Genomic DNA, 26231 nt, shown 5'->3' with positions numbered 1-26231 from the left:
ACATCCAAGAAAATGGATGAAGAAGTGAGAAACTACTTACTTTGAAAATAGCCCCAAATTGGTTTTAAAATGTGGGGAAAGAGCTTGTTGATAGAAATGTGGCTACTTGAAGCCTGTATATCTGGAGCCAACCCAACAGACTTGATGGCTCAACATAATTCCTAAAATCCACAGCTGTGCATGGGGTTCAGTAAGTCACCTGTTCCCAGCTGTAGGTGGAGTTTTTCTGTCCCACCAGTTATCTCTGTCCCACCAGTCAGCTCCCAAATAACCACACAAAGACTTACTATTAATTATAAATGTTTGGCCTATAGCTTAGGCTTGTTTCTAACTAGCTCTTACAACGTAAATCAACCCATATTTCTTATCTACACTCTACCACATCGAAGTACCTTTTTACAACATGGCATGTTTATTTCCTGCTACCTCTGTGTCCGGCTGGTGATTCCACCCCCCTTCTTCCCAGCATTCTCTCAGTCTGGCTTTCCCACCTAGCCTCTTCCTATCTATTGGTCAGTTAACAATGACAGCAACACATCTTCATAGTGTACAAAAGAATTATTCCACAGTACCCAGCTTCACTACAAGGAGTTGATCTTGAACTACCTACCAAACTCGGCCTGTTAAGCGGCCTCTCTGGGAAATGTACTAATTTTGCCTGTATAAATCATACCCTAGTTTTTGGTCTAAGGGAGTCTCCAAAGGGGGCCATTCTCCCTTGTGTATTCCCCCAATGCCAGGAACTTCCCAATACAGTCCTCCTTCTGTATCTCTGAATTCTACATTCTTGTATTCTACCAACCATAGATAGAAAATATTTGGAAAAATTTTATCTGCATTGAGCACTTCTTCCTTGTCATTATTCCTTAAACAATACAATATAGCATCTATTTACACAACATTCACTTTGTATCAGGCACTCTAAATAAGAAGCTATGGCTTAAAGTATTTGGAAAGACATGTTAAATTCTGTGCAGATGCTATGGGATTTTATACAAGAGACTTGAGTACCCACAAGTGCTGGAACCAATCTCCATTTTATACTGAGGGAACAGATGACTGTACTCCTATAATTTGTGAAACAATCCTTGACAGTTAGCTTGAGGACTCTAACCCACAGACTTTTCCCAGTCTTGTCCATAGGTAGATTCATCTCACCTCAACTTTTATCATGTCTCAAGTACTTATGCTTCTTGTATTAGTAGTGATCTCAAAGATTGAGGATAAGGACACCTAAATCATGCAGATGTCATTGACCAGAGAAGATCCAGAAAACAACCAAGATGAACACACACTGCAAAGAAAAGGGAAACAAAATCCAGAACTTTTTCCAAAAAGGAAAGGTATGTGATATCCTTTGCCACATTGAAACCCAAACCAAACCAAAAAAAAAAAAAACCTCAAACAAGCATTTTCCTAGGCCTTAAAAAATAGTTTGAGTCTCTCTGTTTGTGGATTACTCTCCTGCTTCCACTACTAGAAGATAATTAAATCATTTTAAAGATTTATTTGCCGGGCAGTGGTGGCGTACACCTTTAATCCCAACACTCGGGAGGCAGAGGCAGGCGGATCTCTGTGAGTTCGAGGCTGGGCTGGACCGACAGCCTCCAAAACAACACAAAGAAACCTTGTCTCGTAAAAACCAAAAAAAAAAAAAAGATTTATTTATTTGTTATGTATAGTATTCTGCCTGCATGTATATTTGCAGGCCAGAAGAGGGCACCAGATCTCATTACGATGGTTGTGAGCCACCATGTGGGTGCTGGGAATTGAACTCAGGACCTCTGGAAGAGCAGACAGTGCTCTTAACCTCTGAGCCTTCTCTCCAGCCCCAAGATAATTAAATCTTATTGTTTAAAATAAATGTGTATTAACTTAAAATATCCTTTCTAAAAACTCAAATTGAACACCAATCTCTGTAGCCTCAATGCATTTGTTTGGTACCTGAGCATATCTTTTCAGTTTTTTCCTGCTTCATCTAAATTCATTCATACATCCTATCTTCAAAATTCATCTTCTTGTGGCTGTTTCACAGTCAGGCTCTGTGTTGATATCTGGTGGTCCATGTTGCCACCGGAGGCCACTCTGGTGCCCAGCCTGTGACCATGTTGGTGCCTAAGGGCTGTGCTGCTGCTGGGGCCATGCTGGTTGCCAGCACTGTCACAGTGGGGCCATGGTGTCATCCCAGCCAGGGCTTCTACTGAGGGCCATGTCCGGGTCCATGACTCTACTGCAGTCAGAGTCTGTGTTGATGTCTGTGGCTCCTGATACCATCAAAGGCCATGCTAATGCCAGGGGTCTGGGCTGCCACCTTGGGCCATGGTAGTGTCCCCGGGGCCAAGCTGCCATGGGGGCCATGCCAACCTGGATGGCTTGTGCTGCCACCTGGGACCATGGTGACATCTGAGCTCTAGCCTCTGCCTGGGACTTTGTCTGGGTCCATGGCCCTACCACAGCTGGGGTCTGTATCGATGTCCATGGCCCATGTTGACGCCAGAGACCACACGGATGCCCAAGATCTGGGCAACAACCTGTGGCCAGGTGGGTGTTCAAGGACCATGCTGATGCCAGGACTGTGCTGATTGGAGTGGCATGTGCTGTCCCCAGGGCCATGGTGTCCTCCTGACCAAGGCTGCTGCGGAAGGCTATGTCTGGCTCTGGGGCCCTATGGCAGCCAAGGTGTGGCTACCGTTATCACCGAGAGCCACGAGGATGACCAGGGTATTGTCAGCCACCTGAGACCACCTCGGTTTCCGAAGGCCATGCCGCCATCAGGCCCATACTGATCTGGGTGACCTGTGCTTCTACTGGGACCTTGCTGACATCTGGGCCAGAGTTGCTGCCAAGAGTCATGTCTGGGTCAGTGGTCCTGCTGCAGCTGGGATCTGTGATAATGGTCTCTATGGCTGGTGTTATCACAGGGTGTCATAGGAGCCATACATGTGGAAATTCGAGGGCTATACTGAGTCAGCCTCGCTCTTCACTGGTTCTGGGATAACCTGCCTGCCCTTTGCTGGATAGTGCTGCAGGAGAGCTGACTGTGCCCCAGGGGAGATCTGCCACCCCCCAGCCCCCACCCTTCACCATGGAGGTGCAATTCACCTGGGCAGCACATTAGAGCTAACTTTATTGTTGAGGACACAGGTGAGCTGACTCTGAGGGCATGAGAGCAGGAGAGCTGACCTAGACCTCCCTCACCTGCCATGTGGTGGTATAGATGAGAGAAAGGTGCCCTCTCCTGCTTACCCATTGCCACCTGGGGCAAGAGAGAGAGAGCTGGTCCCAGGAGTCATGAAAGTGGGAGAACTAGCCCTGCACCTCACCAGCTGGAGCACACAGGAGAGCAGGCCCTGCACCCTGCCTGGATAGCATACTAGAGCTGACCCTGTTGTCGGGGTGCCCGTGAGCCAGCCCTGAGGGCAGGAGAACAGGAGAGATGACCCAGACCCTCTTTGTATGCCCCCTACAGCAATAAGGAGAGAGGGCCGTGCACCATGCCTGGGCAAAGACAGTGGAGCTGGCCCTGGCGTTGTGAATGTGGGTGACCGGGATCTGAGGACCAGAGAGCAAGACAACTGGCCCCCTCCTTGCTGCAGGCTGGATTGGGTGAGTTAGCTGAGGCAGTGCTGGAGAGCTCGCCCAGGTAGTGATGATGAGGGAAAGCTGGAGGGCTGACCAACACAGCTACCACCTAGGCCCAGAAGCAAGGCTAAGTAAGCCCACCCCAACATCTACCTCATCTATGAACTGCTGGGGTATATAAAGGGGCCAGGCATGCAGATCCAAAGTTACAGGGTCTCCATGACACAGGACAATAGGATATCCAAGAGGAGTCCCATTGAGGGCTCAGTATTGATAGTGTAGCAGAAGCCATAGGCCTTGAACCAGACCAACGACTCTGCAGTGAACACTTACAAGAAAAAGATGAATGGACTGAAGGGTATACTGTGTGACTCACTGGGTCACACTACAGCTTTCATGCCGAGATTTTTGTTTGTTTTGGGGATTTTTAATTTTACTTTTAAATTTTGTTTTGTTGGGGAGGTTGCAAAGGCAGAGGGCAGAAGGGAGAGGACAGGGAGATGAGTACAGTCGAGCGCATGGTATGAAATCCACAAAGAATCAATAAAAGTTAAAAAAAATACTGAAAGCACAAAACGGAAAAAATTATCTTCTAGTGTTACCAAAAATGTTGGGGAGTCCCATCAGAGACACCACATGCTACTGGAGAAATTGGAGTCCCCTCTTATGGTTCGTAGTCTCATTAATACAATAATAGATTCAAAAGAAAGCTCAAAGGCAATTGTACTAGAGTTTAAAGGAAAATCCCCCAGGCTAGGCAATCTGTAAATCCCAGCAGCTGCCAGCAGGAGGAAGATGGAGAGGAGGACGAGAGAAAGAAGCCATGAGGGTTGAGTTAAGCCACACAATGAGGAAGGGGGTACAGAGAAAGCACCAGAGAGAGCATCTTTAGGCTCTAGATAGCATCAGGAAGAAAAAGAAGAGAAAGGAGAAGGCAAACCTTTCTGGGCCAGGGCTCAGAAAGGCAGGCAGACACAACAAACAGAACCTCTCGGTACTTCATATAGCCTGTGCAGGGGAGAGGAGGCAGGAATTCTGGGAAGGAAAAGTACATTATCTCATCAAAGGGCTAATTATTCCTCATACCTTTATAGCAAAGCTTAAGGTGGATCCATCTTCCTGAGAAGCAGTCCCTTGGCCTGCTGATTGATCTGCTAAACTGAATTAAATCTTAAGGGTCTCCTACCAGAGGTGAATTCCATTCTTCACTGTAACACTACCATTTAAAATGAACCTTGTCTTCCAGACCTTTGAACCTCGCCAAGCATAAACTCCTTTCCATAAAATAGTAATCATTTATGGTTAAAATACTAATTTCTGGGGCCTCAGAAACTACTAGACTTCTCCCTTGTAAAGCCAAGAAGCAATTTAAGATTCTAGTTAAGGCCCTTTTCATTGTCACCACCTGTCACCATTGTCCCCTACTGAAGATCACAAAGAGTGAGCTTTCAGATGCATTTGTGTTTGGTTTACAGCTGCCTTGAATTGTTTATGTAAATACAACAACAACAACACTTTAGTTCCTAATACCAATTGGAGGTCTTTACTCTAATTGGCAACACTAATTTTGAGACCTCCTTTCAGTTAACAGAAACCAACGACAGAGATTAAAGGCATCCTAGAGAGGGGTGTTAAATTGCAGCCTGCTGAGTCCACCTCTGATCCCAAGATTTCTTTTTTATTTGTAAATTTATGTGCCTTGCCTGCATGTGTATATGTGTACCACATGCATGGCTGATGCCATTAAACGTCAGAATATTCCATCAGAGATCCCTTGGAACTAGAGTTACAGGTGGCTGTGAGCTACCATGTGGTGCTGGGAACTGAACCCAGGTCCTCTAGAAGAGCAGCCAATGCTCTTAAACATGGAACCATCTCTCTAGCCCCAGACCTCAAGATTTCTGATGAGTGCAAGCCTGGGAGGGGGCCTCAGCATTTGTAAAGCTAGTGGTGAAGAGTGCACACGTGGAGAACCGCTAGATGAGCGCCAGGGCCAGTTGTATGGAAGTCTTTGCCGAATGTCTACTCTACAACAGCCTTCGAGGTAGTTGGCTCATTCCCGCATAAGGACATGTAAAGGGTTACTTTCCTGTGACATCTTGGCAGGATAGCACAATTGAAATGCCCTATGTATCCAGTTTTGTATAAAATACATCTTTGCAAGCTGGATTGCCTCTGGAAAGTTTTCCTCTTTAATAAGATTTCAAGTTATTATATTTTTGTTCCTGGGACATGTGTTCTTTTTGTTCAGAATTGAGCCAGTTGCAGACAAGTGTAGTAGTGTGCGGTTTATCCGACTCCAATGGAGAGGAAACTCAGAAGGATTTGACATATTACCCTAGAAACAGACCCTGGACCATCCACTCGTGTGGGGGAATTAATTTCCTGAAGCACTAGAGAACCTTTGTCCATACTAAAAATTGGTGCAAAGACATTTTAGGTCCCTTTTCCAGAAGCCCTAGAGATGAGGATTCATATGCAAGTGGTTTATAACAAGTTACTGCTTAAGTACATTGGACCCAGAAGAGGAAGAAGACATGGGTGTGATTCAGACAAATGTCATAGCCTCAGTGACATTGCCAGAAGCTCTGGAGTATGACTTAGGACTCTGTTTGACTTGAATTCAAGCCATAAAGCTAGGCTTTCATACACTAGTCCCTTGCTCTTCAGTGTACCTTAAGTAGCCTTAGATCAGTCTTCCAAAAAGATGCTCTGGTACAGACCATTAGAAAAAGCATGCAGAAGTCAAGAGATAGAAGAACAGAACTGAAAAAGGATTCTAAAGGACCTGAGTGGTGGCATTTTCTACTATGTACCTCTGGCGCAATGCTAACCCCATAGGGTTTTTTCCCTAAGATGAATAAAAATGTATATTAAACAAGTTAGAAGAAAGTGGTGCTCTGTCTCTGGAAGGGTGAGATAAGAGTAGATCTGGAGATCAGGGTGAGGCTGAGAACTGGAGTGTGACTACAAAGAGACCCCACCCTCATAAATGGAGTGTTTTATGTCTTCTACTCTTTTCCTTTGTATTATGGAATCCCAGTTAGCACTTAGTTAAGAAATGTTTCCTGCCTTGCAATGCCATTGTGATACCCTCTGTTTGCCAGTAGTCTTAAATACGTAAGTTGTGTTTGCAGGGGTGTTGAGGGGATGGGGTGATGGTATACCCTGTATCACCCTCCTCTGCCCCGTGTCAGCAAATTGACACATGGAGGAGGATGTAGCCACAGGTGATGGCCCAGAGCAGGAGCTCACAAAGCTGAAAAGGAAAAGCCAGGCAGATGACTCAGAAACAGACAGATGACAGGCCCCCTTTCTGCACAGACAATAGAGAAAGCGGCACCTGTGAAAAGAGAAGCGGGGAGGTAATGGTGGGACTCCACTTACAGTTTAAATGTCATCCCGGATATGAGAGGCTCTTACAGGAGCTGACACCTTTGGCCTTGTGAAGACCAAATTGTTATCGAAATGGTGATGGCACAAGGCATTAGCTCTCTAAGCCAGATGAATGGGTAATGAACAATCTTTCCAGAAAAATGTAGGCTAGGAGTCATATTCAGCTTTTATATCTGACAAAACGAAAATTATAGTTGGGGTTATCATCTTTTCTTAGCAATTTATTTTGACTGTAATTTGGTATTAGACAGTGTTATATACTTAGTAACATTAGTCAGCCTTATTAAAATGGATCTGATGACACGATTTTTCTTTTAAAAATATTTTAAGTTTTTAACTTTTTTGAAAATGTAGGCTGACTAAATAGAAAAGGAGATATTTTCTGCATGAATTTCTTTGAGCAAGGTAAAATAGTGAGCCTTAATATACATGCAATTTAATAAATAAGTTTATAAATGTTTAAATTATATTTGTTTGAACTCTGCTACTTTGTTTTATATTTATAATATGTTCATATTTGGCTAATACATTTATATTTACCATTTAACATAATCACACATGATTTTAGTGTTTAGCCACAAGATTATATACAGAAATATGTTTGAATAGAATTTTATTTTTTCTGAACACTAAGTAAAATTTCAAATTTCTAAATTACATGGGCTTTTTCTTGTGAACACATGTGCTATATGGACTTGAGCATTAGCGTATGGGGGCTAATGAAAAAGGCTTTTGTTTCTACTCATTGTTCTTAGCAACCTTTGTGAGTGGTCACGTGGACTAAGGTATGAAGGTGTCAGCCCTCGGAAGAACTTCTCCTATCTTGTACGACATGTAAACTGTACATGGAAACCAACCACTGCTTTCCCCCTTCTTCACATTTATTTATTTGTATATTTATTTTTTTTGAGATAGGATCTTACTTAGTAGAGGCTCAGGTTGACCTTGAACTTGTGGCAATCCTTCTGCCTCAGTCTCCGGTGTGGCGATTACACCATGTGCTGTAACTTTCACACTCTGTAATTATATCTTTAAATAATTGTGTTCATCTTTGGCCATTTGGGCTACTGTAACCTACCCTGTGACGCTTATAAACAACAAAAATGTCTAAGGGTTGTGGTGGCTAGGAAGTTAAGGATCCAGACGCTGGGAGATTCAGGTCTGAGGAAAGCCCTCATGCTCATAGATAGCATCTCCTATGTGTCTTTACATGACAGACAGGAGAAGAAGTTCTATGGGATTTCTTTAATAAGAATACTAACCCATTCATTAGGGCTCCTCCCTTGTGACCTAACCACATCTGGAAGTTTCACTCCCTAATACTACCACACTGGTGGCTAGGATTTCAATAGATATTTTGGAAGGCACATAATGTGTGTCCTTAGTGATCCTCCATAGTGATACTGATTTTGTTTGTTCTGGGTCCTGAGCCTGGGTGCTCTTTTCTTTATGTCTCATAGATACGAATGGACACAGTTTAGAACTGCTTAGTATCTTGTGATTTTCTTCTTTCCTGGGTTTTGCGGGTCCACTAATTGAGGTTCTCATGGATTGGAAGCCTCACCTGAGTAAAGTACTTAATTTTGGGAATAATTAGAAATGGGAGATGGGAGCCGGGCGGTGGTGGCGCACGCCTTTAATCCCAGCACTCGGGAGGCAGAGGCAGGCGGATCTCTGTGTGGTGGAGGCCAGGCTGGACCGATAGCCTCTGAAACAATACAGAGAAACCCTGTCTCGTAAAAACCAAAAAAAAAAAAAAAAGAAAAAAGAAAAAAGAAATGGGAGGTGGGGTGAGCATTCAGCATCCATGATTTCCAATATTCCTGTTAGAATAGCCACAATTTTTCATAGAAATGTTAGGAAGCTTTCTTAGCTGTATTTCTGTAAAGAGACACCCTGACCAAGGCAACTCTTATAAAGAGAAAGCATTTAATTGTGGACCTGCTTACAGTTTCAGAGTGTTGATCCAAGACAATCATATGGGAAGCAGACAGGCATGGGGCTGGAGCAGTAGCTGAGAGCTTTGCATCCTGATCCATAAGCAGCAGGCAAAGAGATACTTTGGTATGGGTTTTTGAAACATCAAAATCCACTCCCAATGACACACTTGTTGTAATAACATCACACCTCCTAATCCTTCCCAAACAGTTCTACTAACTGGGGGCCAAACATTCAAACATATGAGCCTATATGAGAGTCATTCTCATTCAAGCACCACATTCTACTCTCTGGCCTGTATGCGTTTGTAGTCAGATCATAATGCAAAAATACATTTAGTCCAATTTTAAAGTCCCCATAGTCTATCACAGTCTCAACAATGTTTACAGTCCAAGATTCAAAGTCTCTTCTGAGACTCATGCAATCTCTTAACTGTAATCCCCTATAAAATCAAAATAAAAACGCAGGTCACATACCTCCAACATATAATGGCACAGGATACTGCTATCCCAAAACATAGGGAAGGGAGCATAGTGAGGAAGTACTGGACTAAAGCAAGACTGAAAACCAGCTGGGCAAACTCCATACTCTGCATCTCCATGCCGGATGTCAAAATGCTCTATTAACTGCAACACACTTTTTTTCTCTTGGGCTGGTTCCACTCCCTGTTAGCAGCTTTTATTGGCAGGTATCCCATGACTCTGACATCTCCAGTGTCTTGGGGTCTCCAAGGCAATCCACCTTCACAGCTTCACACAACGACCTCTCTGGGTACATTCCTGGCCTCAGCGGCTTTTCTTAAACTTGGAGAAGTATTCTATAACCCCTTTTTTGTATTCTTTTTGACTCTAAGGCAGAACCAGGTGACCAAAACTGCCAAGTTCTTCTGCAAGCAGGGGTTGAAACCTGGCTCCTCTTTGATTTTCATTTGCATATGCTTTCCATTTCTGTTTAGGCCTAGGAAACCTCTTTTAATTTTTATTTTAAATTTTCTATTCATTTTGCATACCAACTACAGTTCTCCCTCCTCTCCTCCCATTCCTCCCCGCCTCCTCCTTACCCCACCCTCATCTGCTCCTCAGAAAGGGTAAGGCCTCCCATGGGGAGTCAGCAAAGTCTGGCATATCAAGTTAAGGCAGGACCAAGCCCCTCCCTGCTGCATCAAGGTTGAACAAGGCATCCCACCACAAGGAATGGGCTCCAAAAAGCCAGTTCAAGCACCAAGGATAGCTCCTGGTCCCAATGCCAAGGGCCCCACAAACATCAATTCACACAACTGTCACTCACATGCAGAGAGCCTAGTTAGATCCCATGCAGGCTCCCCAGCTGTCGGTCCAGAGTCTATGAGCTCCCACAAAATTGGGTCAGCTGTCTCTGTGGGTTTCCCCATCATGATCTGGACTCCCTTGCTCGTAGGACCCCCTCCTCCCTCTCTTTGATTGTATTTCCTGAGCTCTGCCTGGTTCTTGGCTGTTGATCTCTGCATCTGCTTCCCTCAGTCACTGGATGAAGGGTCTAGAATGACAATTAGGGTAGTCACTAATCTGATTAAAGGGGAAGGTCCATTCAGACACCCTCTCCACTATTGCTAGGGGTCTTAGCTGGGATCATCCATGTGGATTCCAGGGAATTTCCCTAGCACCAGGTTTCTCCCCAGACCCATAACAGCTCCCTCTATCCAATGTCTCTTTCTTTGTTCTCCCTCTCCATCCATCCCCCAACTCCACCATCCTGTTCCCTCGTGTTCTCAACCCCAATTCCCTCCTCTCTCCCTCGATCCCCCAGTCTCCAGGAAATCTCAAAATCTCTTAGGACTTTTCCTTTCAAAGGTTGTAGTATTAGCTGGGTGGGGTCTTATCCTGAGGTCACCATTACCTTTATTCCATTCAGCATCAGGTCTTTCTTTTAGCTTCTCATCTGTTTGAGCACAGGATTTGGACCCAATATTTCATTTCTTTGTTCTCTTTTTCTTCTTAAAGTGTAAATTTTGTGCTTCTCTTTGCCCTGTTTACTCCTTTTCACTCTGCATATGAGTGACAATAAATAACCACATAATTAGGCTGCTTTGAAATTTCCTCTGCAAAAAATTCTTCAATTTAGCCTTCAGCAGACTTTTAGGACAAGGGCAAAGAGCAGCAACATTCTTTGCCAAAATATCGCAAGAATGGTTACTAAGCCAGTCAATAATATTCTTCTCTGAAACCTCTTGAACTAGGACCCTACAGTTCATATCACCCTCAGAACTAATACTCTCCATGCTCCTACTAGGATGCCATTAAGCCCTGCTTAAAATGTTCAACAGATATTCTAGTCCAAAGCCCCAAAGTCTTCCATGTTTCTCCAACAAACAACATGGCCAGACTTATTAGTGCCTGGTACCAACTTCTGTATTAATCACTGTTCTATTGCTGTGAAGAGACACCATGCCAAAGGTAACTTTTATAAGAGAAAGCATTGAATTAGGGGCTTGTTTACAGTTTTGGAAGACTAGTCCATGATCATCATGACAGGAAGCATGGAGGCAGGGATGAGGTTGAGAGCTTACATCCTTATCTGTAGATAAGCAGCCAGGCAGAGAGAATAAGAAACACTGGACTGGCATGGGTTTTTGAAACCTCAAAGTCAAACCCGAGTGACACGCATCCGCCAACTAGTCTATACCTCTGAGTCCTTCACAAACAGGTCTACTATCTGGGAACCAAGCAGCCAAACATATGAGCCTAAGGAGTCCACCTTACTTAAACTACCACAGAAAGCTAAATGCTTCTATGAACTATTTTAATTTAAAGAGAAAGACAAAGTTTATCTTCTGGGGAAACCATCATATCAAGATGCATCTGTTTCCAGTAGGGTTGTTTACATGTGGCTTCAAGACCATTGCTGATTGGATGGATGGGGCAATCATCTGCCCATTTCCATCTCAGAGATCCTGCATTTTCTGACCTTTTGTACTGGTCTCTTTCCCAGCATCTCTGCAAACTCCTCTCTGCTCTCAAGTCACAGGTTACACTCTGCCTAGCTTCCCTGTATGTGTACCAAAGGCAGGAATGATTCCAAAGTGAAAAATGAGACTTAGATATGAACAGAGGTGATCTGTTCTTTTCACTTAACTCTGTAGAATGACAGTGACTACCAGTCATTAGTGCTTACCATACTGCCTTCTTATATGGCTTAGTTCTGAGTCTGCTATAGTCTGCCTTTTTTCAGAAGAGGAAATAGATTCAGAGAAGTTGTAAAGTTCAGCAAAATCGCACAATTAGAGCAAATCCAGGAATGTGAAACAGGTCTGTCTGCTCTCAGAGCCTGAGCTCCTGTCAAAACAGTCTTCTCTTCATGTTTGTTTTGCATTCTTCAAAGGCATTGTACCTCTCACTGATTTTTTCTAACATTTGTGATCCTGGCAATGGGACATTTTATAAAATCAAATTAAAGTGGATGATGCTAGGCATTCTGGAAAAGCTTAGTCATATCCCCTTTTCCTCAGTTTCCATAAAATCAGATAACTATATAGCCCTCTCTTACTAGGTAAGCATAGTAAGCGTAGATCCAGTGATCTGTGGGTGGCAGGATACAGGTATCTTCCATCTCTCAACTCCATCCATTACATATTTATTTGTCAGTTGCTATGGTCTGAATGTTTTGCTCCTTCCAAAAGTCATAGGTAAAAATGTACTCCGGGGATGATGGTGCCAAGCGATGGGACTTTGAGGAGGTGGTTAGCTCATGAGGACCTCATCCCCAAGAACAGGATTATTGCCCCTTGAAAAAGAGGATCTTGTTTTCCCTTCCACCTTGGGAAGGCACAGTTAAACTAAATAGCCTCCAGAACTGTGAGAAATAAAGTTATATTGTTTATAAAAGCCCATTGAAGGTATTTTTGTCAGAGTAGCCTGAATGGATTAAGATATCAGTGCTGCTATAACAAACTACCACAAATGTAGTGACTTAAACCGAAACAAATTGATTATTTCCAGTTATGGAGATTAGAGTCTGAAATAGATCTCCCCACGGTGTTGACAAGGCTGCACTCTGTCTGGATGTGCTAGGGGAGAAGCTGTAATTTTCAGCATTTGGAGGTCATCAGCACTCCTTGACCCACAGTCCTGCCTTCCATTTTCAAAGCCAGTAGCATAGCCTCTTCAAATGTCTTTCTCTTTGTCTTACTTTAGCACTCTATCTTCTACCTGCCTCTTTTTAAAATAAGGACCCTTGTGAGTCCATTGAGTCAACCCAGAAAATCAGAGAAGAACATCCATCTGCTGGATACTTTTTTGTGTAAATGTAATACAATCTAGAGTAATTTTGGAAGAGGGAACTTCAATTGAGAAAATGCCTGGTCTAAATAGAGAATTCTCGATAGAAGAATCTAAAATGGCTTGCTGATAGACACTTAAAAAAGTGCTCAACATCCTTAGCCATCAAGGAAATGCAAATCAAAACATCCCTGAGGTACCATCTTACTCCTGTCAGAATGTCTAAAATCAAAAACACCAAGGACAGTTTATGCTGGAGAGGATGTGGAGAAAAGGGAACACTCCTCCACTGCTGGTGGGAGTGCCAACTCTTACAGTCATTTTGGAAGTCAGTATGGAGATTCCTCAGAAAAATGGGAATCAGTCTACGACAAGATGCAGAAACTCCACTCTTAGGCATATATCCAAAAGATGTACATTCATACAACAAGGACATCTGTCCCACTATGTTCATAGCAGCATTATTTGTAATAGCTAGATCCTGTAATCAACCTAGATGCCCCACAACTGAAGAGTAGATAGAGAAAATGTGGTACATTTACACAATGGAGTACTACTCAGCGGAAAAAAACAATGGAATCCTGAAATTTGCAGGCAAATGAATGGCATTAGAAGAAACCATCCTGAGTGAGGTAACCCAGTCACAAAAAGACAAACATGGTATGTACTTACATATGAATTTTAGACATAGAGCAAAGGATTACTAGCCTACAGTCCACACCTCCAGAGAAACTAGGAAACAAGGAGGACCCTAAGAGAGACATACATGGTCCCCTGGAGAAGGGGAAAGGGACAAGATCTCCTGAGCTAATTGGGAGCATGTGGGAAGGGAGAGGGAGTTAGTTAGGAGAAAGAGAAGGAGACAAGAGGAGGGGAGAGGAGGACCTGAGGGAGCAGGAAAATTGAGTCAGGAGATGAATATAGGAGAGCAAGAAAAGAGATGCCATAATAGAGGGAGCCATTATAGGTTTAAAGAGAGATCTGGCACTAGGGAAATGTCCAGAGATCTACAAGGATGACCCCACCTAACAATCTAAGCAACAGTGGAGAGACTACCTTAAATGCCCTTCCCCGATAATGAGATTGATGACTACCTTATATGCCATCCTAGAGCCTGCATCCAGTGGCTGATGGAAGCAGCAGCAGACACCCACAGCTAAACGCTGAGCCAAAATCCTGGAATCCAGTTGCAGAGAGGGAGGAGTGATGAGCAAAGGGGTCAAGACCAGGCTGGAGAAACCCACAGAAACAGCTGACCTGAGCAAGGGGGAGCTCATGGACCCCAGACTGATAGCTGGGAAACCATCATAGGACTGTTCCAGACCCCCTGATTGAGGATGTCATTTTGGAGGTCTAGTTAATCTGTGGGGCCTCTGGTAGTGGATCAGTATTTATCCCTAGTACACAAATGTACTTTGGGAGCCCAGTCCACATGGAGGGATACTCTCTCAGCCTAGACACACGGGGAAGTGTCTAGGCCCTGCTCTAAAGGATATGACAGACTTTGAAGATCCCTCACGGAAGGCCTCACCCTCCATGGGGAGCAGAAATGGGATGGAATAAGGGGTTAGAGGGGAGCAAAGGAGGAGGGGATGGAGAGGGAACTGAGATTGGCATGTAAAATAAGACTTTCTAATTTAAATTAAGAAAATGGAAAATGCCTGGACCAGATTGGCCTGTGGTACAATTTTTGATTGATGGTTGATGTAGGAGGGGCCAGCTCACTGTGGGCAGTGCCACCCCTGGGCTGGTGGTCCTGAGTTGTGCAAGAAAGCAGGCTGAGTAAGCCAAAAGGAGCAATCCAGTAAGCAACACTCCTCTATGGCCTCTCCATGAGCTCCTGCCTCTCGGTTCTTGCTTTGAATTTCCTCAGTGTTAGACTGTGACCTGAGAGTTGTAAACTGAAACAAACACTTTCTTCCTCAAGTTGATTTTGGCCATGTTGTTTTATCACAGCAATAGAAGCCCAACCAAGACAATCATCATTTCAAGCCTCATACTTACTCTTGTCTAAGAAGTCATTGTCCCAATTGGAAGGTGTTCTGGATAGTTTTATGCTAACTTGATACAAACTAAAGCCATCCTAGAGGAGGGAATCTCAATTATGAAAATGCCTCCCATAAGGTCAGGCTGTAGGCAAGCATGTAAGTCATTTTCCAACTTAGTGATTGATGGGGGAGGACCCTGCCTATTGTGGGTGGTGTCATCCTTGGACTGGTGGTCCTGGGTTGTGTAAGAAAGCAGACTGAGCAAGTTATGAGAAGGAAGTCAGTAAGCAGCACCGCTCCATGTCCTCTGCATCAGCTCCTGCCTCCAGATCCCTGCCCTGGTTGAGTTCCTGTCCTGACTTCTTCAGTGATGAACAGTGATGTAGAAGTGTAAGCCAAACAAACCCTTCACTCCTCAGCTTGCTTTTGGTCATGGTGTTTCTTTCTTTCCTTTAAAAAATAATGATTTTTTTTTGTTTTCAATACATCCCAACCAGTTTGCCCTCCATCCACCCCTCCTCGTCCCTGTACCCCCCCACTCCCTTCTCCCCTAAATCCATTCCTCTTCCATTTCCCTTCAGAAAAAAGCAGGTCTCCCAGGGATATCTAGTCATGATGTTTCATCAGAGAAATAGCTTTAACTAAGGCAGAAGGTTATATATTCACAGGCTTTGGGGATTAGGAGATTGATGTCTTTGAAGGTCATGGTTCTGTTTCTCACAGGACTTTTCTCATATGGAAGTTATTGTGGTATGCTCTGGATAACTAGTAGTGAACAAATAATAGCACTCCTTGTTCTGAAGGAAGTCTAATAGATGTGACTGTGTTCCAACTACTTACAATCTTGGCCTCATATGTGACACCACCAGAAGCCAACTTAAACTACCAACTTCATGTCAAACTTCATTCTTTTCTTGCTTTTAACACTGATAATCAGTTTTCAAATCCTGTTCAATCAGCCTGGGGAATGATTCAAGAACTTCCTTAACATCACCTCTAACGCTGACCTCATCACTTGCCGCTAGGATATTGTAATCACCTCCTAACCTGTTTCCTGCCACAGATCTCACTCCACTTCAGCCCATTGCCTTCTCCGTTTCTAGAGTTTGCATGCTGAAGAAAGCTTACTTTCCCTGTTCATTAGTTCTTATGTTAGGGCCAAGTGTACCAAAATCTCTCACTCTCTACACATTACTCAGTTGTGGGGGTGGCAGTACACTTGTACACGGTGTGAAGATGTATTGCTGTGCTTGGAGTAATAAAGAACTGAATGGTCAATAGCTAGGCAGGAAAGTATAGGAAGGATTTCCTGGGACAGAGAGGACTCTGGGAAGAAGAAAGGTAGAGACACCAGGAGACCCAGAACAAACAACTTTCAAAACTATAGAAATGACAGGAACAGCAGTCTGCCTGGACTGTTACCCAAGTTTCCTCTGCAACATTGGGGACATCCATCTTTCTCCCACCCCAAAAGATACTAACTAATGCCTCCATGACTTAGAACAATGTTTTTACTACTGGTTCGGGCATTTTCATGATGCAAAAAGGAAGTTATTACAAAGGCCTCAAAATTCTAAAGATAATCTGAGGCATTATTATGAGCACGGAAAGTGTTATTCACTGGAACTTGAAGTGTAGGTCCAACCTCGCACTTTATGCAGATGGACTTCTCTTTTTGGGTCACCAGTATAGAAAAAAACGACATGGTGACTTATTAATTATGAAAGTGAGGCCTTAGTTTAGGCTTGTTTCTAACTAGCTCTTAGAACTTAAATTAACCCACATTTTAAATATACATTCTTCCATGCATTTGTTACTTCATCTCCATTATTTCCATTCTGGTTATTCCATGTCTCATGTCTAGCTGGCTACTCAAAAGGAAAAGACTGTCTACATGTGGCTCTCTGAGTTAATTCCCATCCGCTGCAAGAAGAGGCCTCCCTGATGAGGGCTGAGCGATGCACTGATCTATGGGGATAACAATATGTTGTTAGGAGTTATTTTATTGCTGTGTTTAGCAAAACAATAGTATAGGCTTTCCCTTAAGCCCATGACCTATCTAGTCTCAGGCTCTTGATCTCATTAAAAGTGTCAAGTATGGTTTCTATCTCACAGAACAGGCCTTTACTGTTAGTTGTGCTCCATATTTCCTCTTTTACCCTGCCTTTCCATCCTCCTCTCCATTTACTTCTCCTATTCTATTTTCCCCTTTATCTTTCTATAACACTATATTCTATTTATTCTTCCTTGGAAGACCCCACCCTTCCTCCTGGTCCCTTTTTAGCTACCTAACTTCTGTGGTTATTTGGATTGCTTCTAGCTTTATTTTTATCTGAAAACTTCATAATTTCATTTTTCTTAACAGCTGAGTAATATTCCATTGTGTAAATGTCCCACATTTTATTTATCCATCCATCATTTGAGGGGAATCTGGTCTGCTTCCTTCCAATTTCTGGCTATTATGAATAGAGAAGCAATGAGCATGGATGAGCAAGTATCCCTGTAAGAGGATACAGAGTCCTTCGCATATTTGCCCAGAGTGGTATAGCTGGAAATTGTGGTAAACTGATTTTTGCCTTTTGTTGTTGTTTTGTTTTTGTATTTTGAGACAAGGTTTCTCTGTCATAGTCCTGGCTGTCTTGGAACTCAGTAGTGGGCCTCAGACTCACAGAGGTCCACCTGCTTCTGCCTCCCCAATGCTGGGATTAAAGGTGTGTGCCATGATGCCTGGCAACTATTTTCAGCTTCCCAAGGAATCTCCACACCGATTCCATTGCGGCTGGACCAGTTTGAACTCCTGCATCAATGTGCGAGTGTTCCTCTCTCTCCTTCCTTGCCAGCATGTACTGTCATTTCTTTATTGATCTTGGCCATTCTGACTGGGCTGACGTTCTGACTGAGGTGAAGTGCAATCGTAAAGGAGTCTTTTTTATCTTCTTTTTTTCCCTGTAAAGTAGTATTAATTTATATTTCCCCAATGGTAAAGGATATTGAGCACTTTAAAAATGTTTCCTTTGTATTTGCATTTCTTTTCTTTTTTTTTAGAATTTTCTGTTCAGTTCCACAGCCCATTTTTAATTGAATTATTTATTTTCTTAATGTTTTATTTTTGAAGGGTTTTTTTGGTATATTGTAGGCACTAATCATCTGTGGGATGAATAGCAAGCTATATCTTTGGCCATACAAAATATCCAGTTATTTTTTAAAAATTCTTTTTCTTAAAGATTTTGAAAAATCTTAATAAGAGCTTTTAATCCAATGGAATAGAATGTACCCAGTGGGAGTGGGACTTGATACGCTCTAGGTACATTGTATTTATGTATGAATTACTCAAGACTGTATAAGTTTCTTTTAAAATGTTTATTTTAAGAACATCTATATTTTAGGAGTCTCAGGAACTTATTTTGGATTCTTGTCATTATATGTCTTATTGTGAATGTGTCATTGCTTTATGTAAATTGAAACAGAGAAGCTTTAAACACCTATCCAAAAAGATTGGCAACAACAGGACTAGAAAGGAACTAGAAAACAAAAACCTATAAGTAGTCAAAGAATCATATTATTCCAAATCCTTCATGCAAACAAAAAAATGAAATGCATAAAAAACACAAAACAAATGGTTGTGAATAGGAACACCATGTTATGTGCCTAACTCTGTGAAAACCACGGAAGCTAACAGAACAGAATGAAGCTTGCAATGTTCCCATCAAAAATGTCCCTGTCATTGTAAGCGCTACCGAAGCGAAGTGCCTTGGGTGAGCTGAAATTGAGATGAGTACCAGCAGTAACCAAAATAGTCCGAGATGAGTCTCCAGACACGTTTCAATTACTTTTCCTTTTAAGACAGAGTCTTAGTACGAATCCCTGATTGTACTAGATAGAAATCACCGCGCAGACCAGGCTGGCCTCGAACTCACGAGACCCACCTGCCTCTGTCTCTCGAACTCACGAGACCCACCTGCCTCTGTCTCCCGAGTGCCGGGATTAAACGTGTGCGCCACCAGCGCCCGCGCTTCAGCGGACCTGACATTTCGTTCTTGAAGGTTCTAGCAAGACATTACACCTGTCCGTGCCTGTTACCGGCAGTTGCGCTCGTGTCAAAATTAACGCCTAGTGACATCTTAACCAAAAGGACTTCGTGTTTGCGGCTTTGCGCACACTTTGGTGCCGTATGTATCGTTTTTATGGTTATATGGAAGGCGTGGACCGCGCCCCCCCGCCATAACCTTCCACTCTCCAGCGGAAGTGTAGCCCCCCGCCCGCCCCCCATTTGAACAGCACCGGAAGTAAGTGTGACCTTGGCCGGTGACGGGGCTTCCTGAGCCATTTGAGGCTCGGACCTGTGGCGCGCCGGAGTGGTGTCGGCCGTTGGTCGTCCTCAGCCGCTTGTGTTCGCGTCCACAGCGGCGGAATCACGGCTGGCAGTGTGAGTAACACCAACGGGTATCGAATTTTTAGAAACTCTTAAGAAATTAGTGTCATTTTCAGTTTCTTTGGCTGTTTAATCCCCTGAGGCTTCCCGGCGTCTACCGGACGACCGAGGCCATGAACTAAGGCCCTCGGGCCTAGGCCTCTACCATGGTTACCTCAGCCGCGGATGCCTCATGAGGCTGACAGGCTCGTGGCGCGGCCTGAGGTAGGGATGGGGGTTTCTTGGGGCCCACATTAAATTAGGGTTGCACCGGAGACGTAAACTGACAGGAAAATGACCCAGGGCCATGATTCCCACGTCTCTTTGCCGATATGGTGTGTTTTTCTTTTCTTTAAAGGCCGTGACTTGCTGTTAAGATGGAACGAAAGTTGGAGGAGGCTTGGGAACAGACAGATGATATTATTGAGTCTGTCCAGCAGCAGCCCCCTCCAGCGAGACCCGCATCCAGTGGGGGAAAATCTATTCAGGAAAAACTGTATGAGATTTATTTGGAGGAATGCGAGAAAGAGCCTGAAACAGAGGGCCTTCGAAGCAATGTCAACTTGCTAGGAAAGCTTATGGAGAGAGAGGCGCTGCCGTGTTTAGTGGTCAACCTGCATGCGGGAAATCAGGGCTATTCTCTCCTGCTCAAGGACAAAGACGGAGCCCTTATAGAGCCCTTTCCAATGCCCTATGTAGGACAGCAACTGTACAAATATTTGGAGGCTGAAGAGTTGCATCCTTTTCTGATCGATGCCCTGGAAAAATCCCCTGTGAATGTGTTTCACCATGGCTGTGTCATAGCAGAAATCCGAGACTACAGGCAGTGCAGTGCTAACTACCCTCCTAGGGAGCCTGGTGAAGAGCCTGCTGTGTCATCTACAGTGTCCTCGCCTGCTTACCAAATGCGTCACGTTCTCTTACGTCCAACGATGCAGACGCTAGTGAGTGACGTGGAGTCCATAGCAAGAGACAACAGTCAGTGGACTCTGGAAGAAAAACTTGAGCTTGAGAGTCAATTGATCCTGGCTACAGCAGAGCCACTGTGTCTGGACCCCTCTGTTGCTGTGACCTGCATGGCCAACAGACTGCTGTTTAATGAGCAGAAGATGAACACTGACCCCATGAGGCAACACTTCACAAGTCGTGAGCAGTCCTATCCAGAAATGGAGGAAGAAAAATGTATATATACAACTCCTTCTGATGTTGCAACAATGATTGCTTGCAGAAAACAAGCAGAAATAAAACCAGGTGACCAATATGATGTGAAGATTGCTGAAGTGGGAAAGTGTGTAGATACGTGGAAGCAGAGACCCTGCGAACTGGTGGCCCCCTCACAGGTGGATGTGCAGAAATATGCTAGAGGGAAGCGGTCTGCGCCCCATGATGACTCAGCATCAACAGCCTGGCCAGCTCCTGAGGTAAAATATGGTTATGTATGTGATTGTGAACAGGTCAGTCAGTCCTGGGTAGCAAAGCCAAATGTGACTCAGTCCTTTAGTGACCCATTTTTCTCTTCTGAAATAGAGCCACCAACAGAGGGCCCATGGGATAGCCAGATGTATCTTCCTCAAGTTGCCCCAAGTGATCGTTCACTTGGTTCTATAGCTGGGGCAAAGATTGAGTCTGGGAAGGCAATGGGTGTGTACCGAGGGTCTGTCCTAAGCCAGGCTGAGTGTCTAGGTAAAAACCTGCAGGGGTCCACTGACTCCATCTGTCTTGGCCAGCCCTCCCCAGGGAGGAATGCCAAAACCCATTCAGTGACATCCCCAGTCTCAGAGATGAGAGTTAAAACCTCAGCTCCACTGTTGACACTGCCCTCCACCTCAGGACAGAGCTCTTCAGCAATCAGTCCTCCCTCAGTTCTAGTCAGAGATAGGAAGCTTCTGAAACTTTCTCCTTCTTCCAAATCAGCCAGCCCAGCTCAGCAAACCTTCTGGGGAGTGAGCGGTGTTAACACCCTTCCTCCATCTGTCCAGCTCTCTGCCAGCTCATCAGAGAGCTGTTCAGCCACTCATGGCGGCAGCAGCGCTAGCCAAAATGTCATCAATGTTTCTGGCCAAGCATGGGGAGACCCTGTTTTGAAGAGTATTCTGACCCAGAGCTTTCCCACTAGTGCCCCAGCATCTACAGAAACCTCTTCCAGAGGCTTTCTGCCTCCTAGAGGTCAGATGCCCAGTACCCAGACCAGAGCACCACAGCGCTCTATGCAGACTTCTGTGAAAGTAATTGTAAAAAATACTTCAGGCCCTGTAACTGTCAGGCTTCCACCTGGCTCTGTCATTTTGCACCCAGAGTCACAATCACAGCTCCCGCAGCCATGCTTACAGTCACAGTATCATCCACAGCGTCATCCACAGCAGCCACAGCAGCCACAGTCACCGTTGTATCCACAGCTCTGGCTGTATCCGCAGCCAGAGCTTCAGATACAGCCAGAGCTTCAGCAGTTCCAGCAGCCAGAGCCTTTTTATGTGCTCATTTCAAAACAGCATCAGCCACCTAGGGCTCCTGTCCCTCCACAGTCGATGCCACTACCTTACCAGTGCAACCAGAGGTCTAGCTTTCAGCGATGGGTAGTGCCAACTCAGCAAACTGGTCTCTTTAACCTTGCTGAGCTTCACCAGTCTCAGACTACTGTGGTGCATCAGGTAGTCCCTCCCCAGAGCCCTGCTCAGGCCCTTCCTTCACAGAGAATGCAGGACCCTGCAGCCAGGGTAGAACAGCTGCAGGCTCAGGGCCAGAATGTGCAGCTGAGATTCATACCATGTACAGTGGCTGGGTCTAGGGCAGCCACTCAGCATAGTCATGAGGGACACACTGGTGACAAGGACACAGGTACAGGAAGAGGAGGTCCACCAACCACCCCAAAGTCTTAGTCTCCCTCTCTCAAAAAAATGCACCAGCACTGAGCTAAATCAATTCTGGTTTTACTTTGATTTTGGTGTTTTTAAAGTACTGATGTTTTACAGTGTAAAACCAGAAAAGCTCAATACTAGAATTTTACATAGAACACAGGAAGGAAATTTTTTTGGTTTTTATGAGACAGGGTGTTTCTGTATTGTTTTCAAGGCTGTCGGTCCAGCCCAGCCTCAAACTCACAGAGATCTGCCTGCCTCTGCCTCCTGAGTGCTGGGATTAAAGGCATGCGCCACCACCGCCCGGCCACAGGAAGGAATTTTTAAAACTGGTGCTATTTTACTTGTTATTCTTTTTGTTGTCGATAGAGACAAATTTATTATAGTGTCCTGATGCATATCTACATCTAAAATACATTAATTTTAGTTTCTTACAGATTGTCATTTCTCTATTAAAATTGCAAAAATATGCTTTAATAACTTAGCAGTAATTTAGAGGTTTATTTATAAATGATGATTAAAAACACATATGTTTTAACAAAAAATATTTTTGAAGGAGTACTGTATTATCCTCAATGACTTTTTTCTTTTTTTCCCCCTGAGACAGGATTTCACTGTGTAGCTTTAGATGTCCTAGAACTCATTGTGTAGACCACACTGGCCTCACACTCATGGAAATCCTCCTGCCTTTGCCTCCTGATTAAAGGTGTGCACATCCACTGCTCAGCCTGTTGTAACAGTCTTTAGGATAGAGTTCAGTATTAGTTAAGTACAATCGCGATGTCGTACAATATAGTTCTAGAACGTCTTCATTTTAGGGATTGAAACTTTGCACCTGTTAACCATCAAATCCCCCCCTGGTCCCGTGTCCCCCCCCCCCCCCGTCTACTTATTTGCCCAGGAGTCTGCGTGCTCCCAGTGCCACACACGCACGGAAACACGAGGTGGCTACTGTATCACGCAGCCTTTTCCACTTGGCACGATGTCCCCAAGGTCCGTGCACGTTGTGCCTTGTGGCAGGACGTCAGTGCTTTGTGAAAACCATTCCCTGTATTAAATATGTAAGGAAGTGACTTGTGAGCCTGGGAAAGTGTCTTTCAGGAGAACTTAGTATTTCCTAGTGTAAAAGGCCTGTGCGCAGAGTCTGCAGTGGAGTGCCGCAGTACACTGTGCAAAACTGATACCAAAGGAGACCAGAGGATACAAAGGAAGGTTGTCACACTGCGGTGGAGTGCAGCCTAGACATGCATTCCTGTGCAAGAGAGCCGGTGGCAGATTTGCTAACGTCCGCCCCAGCCCTCGGGAGGTTTCCCTGCACTCGGTGCTCTGACAGACAGACCCCAGCTCTCTTGCAGACCCTGCCACTGGCCTGGAAGAGTCAATCTGGGATGGCTTACTGTGGCTCTCCTTGTGAGGCCATTCACACGTTTTAGAACATTCTAGGTTACTTGCACGAAGGGAATGAGCACTTGGAAACTCGGTTTTCCTGGTCTGCTTCCCCAGTGCCTACAGCCTTCTGAGGCTGTGACGGGGGATGTCCTCCTCCTCTGCCTTTCCCCCACGGCTTCTCCCTCACCAGCTGTCAGCGCTCTCTGCCAGATCAGACCATGTCAGGGCCCCTGGTTTCAGTGGACGCAACGGCCCTGGCCTTTTTCACTTACTCCCTTTAGAGAGTGCAGGTGCGTAGGGCTGGAGAGAGGGCTCGGCCGTTAAAGGCTGGGCTCTCAACCAAATATGAGAGTGGAGGGTGTGACGAACATTTACCTGTGCCAAAGTAACACTTATGTTGCCATAAATACCCTAGCACTTATGACGCTGGCACTGCTGTGTGGCCAGCCCCTCAGTCTGTTTCCAGAACATGCTCAGCACTTCAAAAGAAGTCCTGGACCTATGTAGCACTAAGGGGAGGCCTCCTCGCCCTACCCCCGGCCACTGGCAGCCACCGATTTGCTTTGTGGCCCTATGGGTGTGATTGTTCTCAGTGTTTATCTTAGGTGAATTATGAAGTGTTTTGTACAACTTTGTACATTTGTGTCTGCCTTTTTGCCTGGCATGTGTTTGATGTTTGTTCATCTTGTGCTATGTTCCAGGACTCGGAGCCTCTTTGACACAGCCACAGTCCCCTGTCTGTGTATGGCCTGATCTGGTTATCCATGTTTGGGCTCTCTCCACCTTTTGGCTACTGTGGGTCACGGTGCTGCCATCATTCATGTACAGACGTTATTTTACTGCTTATGTTTTGTTTTGGTAACCCGTAAGGATAAGCTGCCTACATGAAATTTGCCTTTTGTAAGTGCACATGTATGTTTATTTGCCTTTTACCCTAAGAAGTGGAAACTGTCTGTTCTGAAAGAGACTAGGGAAGGGACAGCAACCGTGACCATCACTGGCATGAACCTGAGGTCCTGTCGGTGCTCTTTAGCAGAGATTCAGCCTCCTTCAAGCAAGCTGCTCCCGTTGGCCACCAGAGTGACAGTGAGCTGACTGGGGCACCCTGGACATCGCTAGGAGCGGAGCCTGCGCTGGGAAGGAGTGAAGCGGCCCAGTGAGCCGGGGGGCAAAGAGCGTAAGCCCAGCCTTCAGAGCAAGCAGACCTGAGCTCAGCGTGCTGCCAGATTTCATGCCCTTCCTCCCTGTGCTCTGTAACCGGTCCATTCCGGCACCATAAGCACAATGTTTGGCTTGAGAGATGTGTCCTTTCTTTTCAGACAGGCAAATAAATTTATCTTAGTTTGCAGTTACCACTTAGTGGCATCTGTTTATTTCCCTGGCATTATCTCCATCCTGCTATCACTTTGATGTAATGTTCCTATTGACAATATTAGCTGGCTACATTTTATTTTTTAAACATAATTTATTATTGATTCTTTGGGAATTTCCCATCATGCTTCCCAATCCTATTTATCTCCCAGGCCCTCCATATCTGTCATTCATCCCTGTACCATGCTCCCCACAAAACCCCAAATTGATTAAAAGCAAAACAAAACAACCACCCCTCTCCCCCACCTCTTCGTTCATCCTGGTGGCATTGGGAGCAGCAGTGTGTCACACAGTATACCCTTTTGTCCAATCAGGCTCACTCACAAAATGTTCAGTGCAATGATTCATGGGTCTGCTTCAAGGCCTCTGGCCTCTGGAGCACTAACGTCAGTAGACCCTCACTGAAACTCCTGTCAGATATCCTGCTGTTGCCCTGAGTCATGGAGATCCTTGGGTTATCATTCTTCACATACTCTAGCAGGTCATAGACGGGGTAGATGTTAGGGTGGGCCAAGGCCCAGGATGTGGGCCTGGGTGGTAGCTAAGCTGGTTTTTCTGGTCCCTTAGGGTTGTCCCCCTCAGGTGAGGGACAGAGCCAGCTCTCTTAGACCCATGCCATGGAGGCCAGCTATTCCACGACCTTGGTGAGGGGTGGGGCCATCTATGGCCAGTGGGGGAGGGAGCAGCTCTCCTGCTGCAGTGCCCAGTGGAGGGGGGGACAAGGAGCAGCCATCCCAAGTCCAGTAAAGGGTGGGACCAGCTCAGCAAGGCCCTCAGATTTCAACATGCCTGGTTCCTATGACACCCCACTCCTGTGGTAACACAAGCCATGGACATTATCACAGACCCCAGCTGTAGCAGGTACATGAATGTCCATGGCCCTGGTGGCAGCACAAGCCACCCTGAATCAGTATGGCCCAGTGGCAGCAAGGCCCTCACACACTAACATGGTCTCAGATGGCTGTCCAGACACTGGGCAACTGCACAGCCCCCGGTGGCAACAGGAGCCATGGACATCTACCCAGACCCTGGAACTGTCTACATTTTA

The 26231-nt window shown here is 45.1% G+C and overlaps 1 protein-coding gene across 2 annotated transcripts; it reads left to right on the top strand.

Annotated features, from left to right (window-relative positions):
• The first annotated feature begins 19179 nt into the window (after window positions 1-19179).
• LOC101833041 (transcription factor SPT20 homolog) lies at window positions 19180-25164 on the top strand. Of its 2 annotated transcripts, none has more exons than XM_040744201.1 (3): window positions 19180-19326; window positions 19927-20989; window positions 24514-25164. In XM_040744201.1, the coding sequence occupies exons 2-3, from the start codon at window positions 19946-19948 to the stop codon at window positions 24529-24531; spliced, it is 1062 nt and encodes a 353-aa protein (XP_040600135.1). In that variant the 5' UTR covers window positions 19180-19326; window positions 19927-19945; the 3' UTR covers window positions 24532-25164. The 2 variants fall into 2 exon arrangements, with proteins under 2 accessions (XP_040600135.1, XP_040600134.1); XM_040744200.1 differs by lacking the exon at window positions 19180-19326 and adding an exon at window positions 19473-19583.
• Window positions 25165-26231: the final 1067 nt, after the last annotated feature.

This window comes from Mesocricetus auratus, unplaced genomic scaffold (genome assembly GCF_017639785.1).
Source record: "Mesocricetus auratus isolate SY011 unplaced genomic scaffold, BCM_Maur_2.0 Super-Scaffold_100003, whole genome shotgun sequence".
NCBI lineage: Eukaryota > Metazoa > Chordata > Mammalia > Rodentia > Cricetidae > Mesocricetus > Mesocricetus auratus.
Note: the sequence above shows the minus strand (reverse complement) of the source record. Positions and strands in the feature narration are given on the sequence as shown.